Here is a 2,397-nt window from a genome sequence, read left to right as displayed (position 1 = left end):
ATGAAAGCATCTTCGTGAGACTGCGAAATGGGTAAGTTGCTCTGAATAAGCTGTATCATTCGTTCTACTTCAAAAACTTCGCTTCTACTTCCTAACGGACACAAGCATGGAAGAATAACAACAGTAGCTATCAGCCACGGCGGCTGCATGGCCCAATTCATCTCCGTAGACGTGCAGAAATCTAGGTGTCAATGCAAAAGCATCTGATGTTAGCAGCAGAGTTTCATCTGTCGGAACCATGACACTAGGGTTCTTGGTGGTTTCTTCCAGAAAAAAAAAATATATCTCTATCTCACAATTCCATATGCACAGAATAAATTCTACAGGTGTTTATGGGCCCTCCTGAGCACGATTATTATTATCAACAGTACAAATATTATCCTCCTGCTAAACCTGAGTTCTACCAAAAGGGCCCCTTAAATGAGCAAACTGTTGGCGGCAACAAAACGTTACATCAAGTGAGTAGACCGATATGCACCTTGAGTGGGTGAGAGTTTTGAATTTGAGTAGGGTCACCCAACCCCTCCAATCTGGCTGGGATCATCTTGGTCAATCCGAACTTGGAACTTGTGTTTTTATTGACCCTGATCGTTCTTGCCCAGGGATTTTCTCGGTGTGAAGATCATTTCCAGCAACGGCTGCGTTTCATTTGGATGCAGAGACAGGTCATTGTTTTTGGGAATGTGGTTAAGACCTTCGCCTTTCAGAGTCTGGATGCTGCACCTTCTCAAGAGGGTCACCAGGATCGCCTTCATCATGACCATCGCGATGAACTTCCCAACGCAGCCGCGGGGGCCAAAGCCAAAGGGCTGAAAGTAACGGTAGGGGACCTGCGTAAAACAATATTTTGGTTCATTAACCATTTATTCGCTTCCTCTTTAGGCCACTCAGTTTGCATATAGGAGCCGGGCAGGTGATAGGCGTCAAAATGTAACATTGGTAGTCCTCAAGTTACGACTGCAATTGGGACCAAAATTTCCATTGCTAAACACGGTAGTTATTAAATGAATCATGCCCAATTTTACAACCTGGTCCTACAGATTTGTTTTTTCGTGGGGGAGGGAGTGCCACCCCATTTGGTGGGATCAGTGGAGAAGGCAGAGAACAAGACACAGGTAGTCTTCGACTTAAAGCTACAACGGCCCTGTGAAAAGTGATTTATGACCATTTTTCACAGTTACAACCTTTGCAGGAACCCCCCTGGCTAGGTGATCAAAATTCAGGTGCTTGGCAACTGGTTCATACTTATAACGGTTGCTGTGTCCCAAAGTCACGTGATCCCCTTTTGCAAACTTCTGACAAGCAAAGTCTATGGGGGAAGCCAGATTCACTTCACAACGGTATTACTAACTTCACAACTGCAGTGATTCACTTAACAACGGTGGTAAGAAAGGTTGTAAAATGGGGCAAAAGTGACTTAACAAATGTCTCACTTAGCAACAAAAAATTTGGGCTCCATTGTGGTCGTAAGTCAAGGACTACCTGTAATGTCTGGACAAAGAGCCGCTGTATCTTGCGTCCAAGTGATTACTCACAACGTGTTTGCGTAGAGTCGTATTCCCTAAACAAAACACGAAGCCCTATTTAGAGCAAAAGACAATACTTACACTCTTTTCAAAATTGTCAAGGGAGAATTCATTGGGCTTCGGGAAGAATTCCAGCTTATGCATGCGCCCGATGTTCAGGATAATGTTGGTCCCTTTCTTCACGGGATAGCCATCGATCACATCGTCCTGCAAGGCTTTGCGCATGACCAAGTCCACCACGGGCTGGTATCTCATGCTCTCCAAGATGAAGTTCTCGACGACTTTGAGCTTCGGCATGTCATCCGTTTGGACGTCCCTGTCACCTGTGAGAAAGAAACAGGACACAACAGATGAGATCCGTTTGCTGATTTTTTTCCCCTAAAGGAATGGTTGGAACATATTGGCATGGTTTAGTGTTTATTTTATCAAGCCACTCCCACCAGCATTGACAGGACAAGCCATTAGTATATAAACAGATAACAAATTCCACTCCCTTCTAGTAGCGATGATGTTATTTAGTTGGTTAATGAAATGTCTGCAAGAAAACCACCAAGCCCAGAGAACATCACGGACCCCACAGTCCTTCTCCTTCTCCTTCTCCTTCTCCTTCTCCTCCTTCTCCTTCTCCTTCTCCTTCTCCTCCTTCCTCTTCCCCTCCTCCTCCTCTCTGCAAGCCCCCCTCCTTTATGAGCACTGATGATGTTGTCTGGTTGGGTAATGAAATGTCTGCAAGAAAACCACCAAGCCCAGATAACATCACGGACCCCACAGTCGTCCTCCTCCTCCTCCTCCTCCTCCTCCTCCTCCTCCTCCTCCTCCTCCTCCTCCTCTTTCTCTTTCTCTTTCTCTTTCTCTTTCTCTTTCTCTTTCT

At 45.5% G+C, this 2,397-nt stretch overlaps 1 protein-coding gene across 1 annotated transcript; it reads right to left on the bottom strand.

Annotated features, from left to right (window-relative positions):
* Positions 1-575: 575 nt before the first annotated feature.
* LOC107301972 (aromatase-like) lies at positions 576-1,849 on the bottom strand (the record flags this gene model as incomplete). The annotated part of the gene is made up of 2 exons (XM_015831115.1): positions 576-830; positions 1,608-1,849. Coding segments are annotated over 2 exons (497 nt in total), but the record flags the coding sequence as incomplete, so codon positions are not given.
* Positions 1,850-2,397: the final 548 nt, after the last annotated feature.

Source organism: Protobothrops mucrosquamatus, unplaced genomic scaffold, assembly GCF_001527695.2.
Source record: "Protobothrops mucrosquamatus isolate PMUCROS unplaced genomic scaffold, P.Mucros_1.0 scaffold21288, whole genome shotgun sequence".
Classification (NCBI taxonomy): domain Eukaryota; kingdom Metazoa; phylum Chordata; class Lepidosauria; order Squamata; family Viperidae; genus Protobothrops; species Protobothrops mucrosquamatus.
The sequence above is the reverse complement of the archived record's forward strand: the minus strand, read 5'-3'. Positions and strand labels throughout refer to the sequence as shown.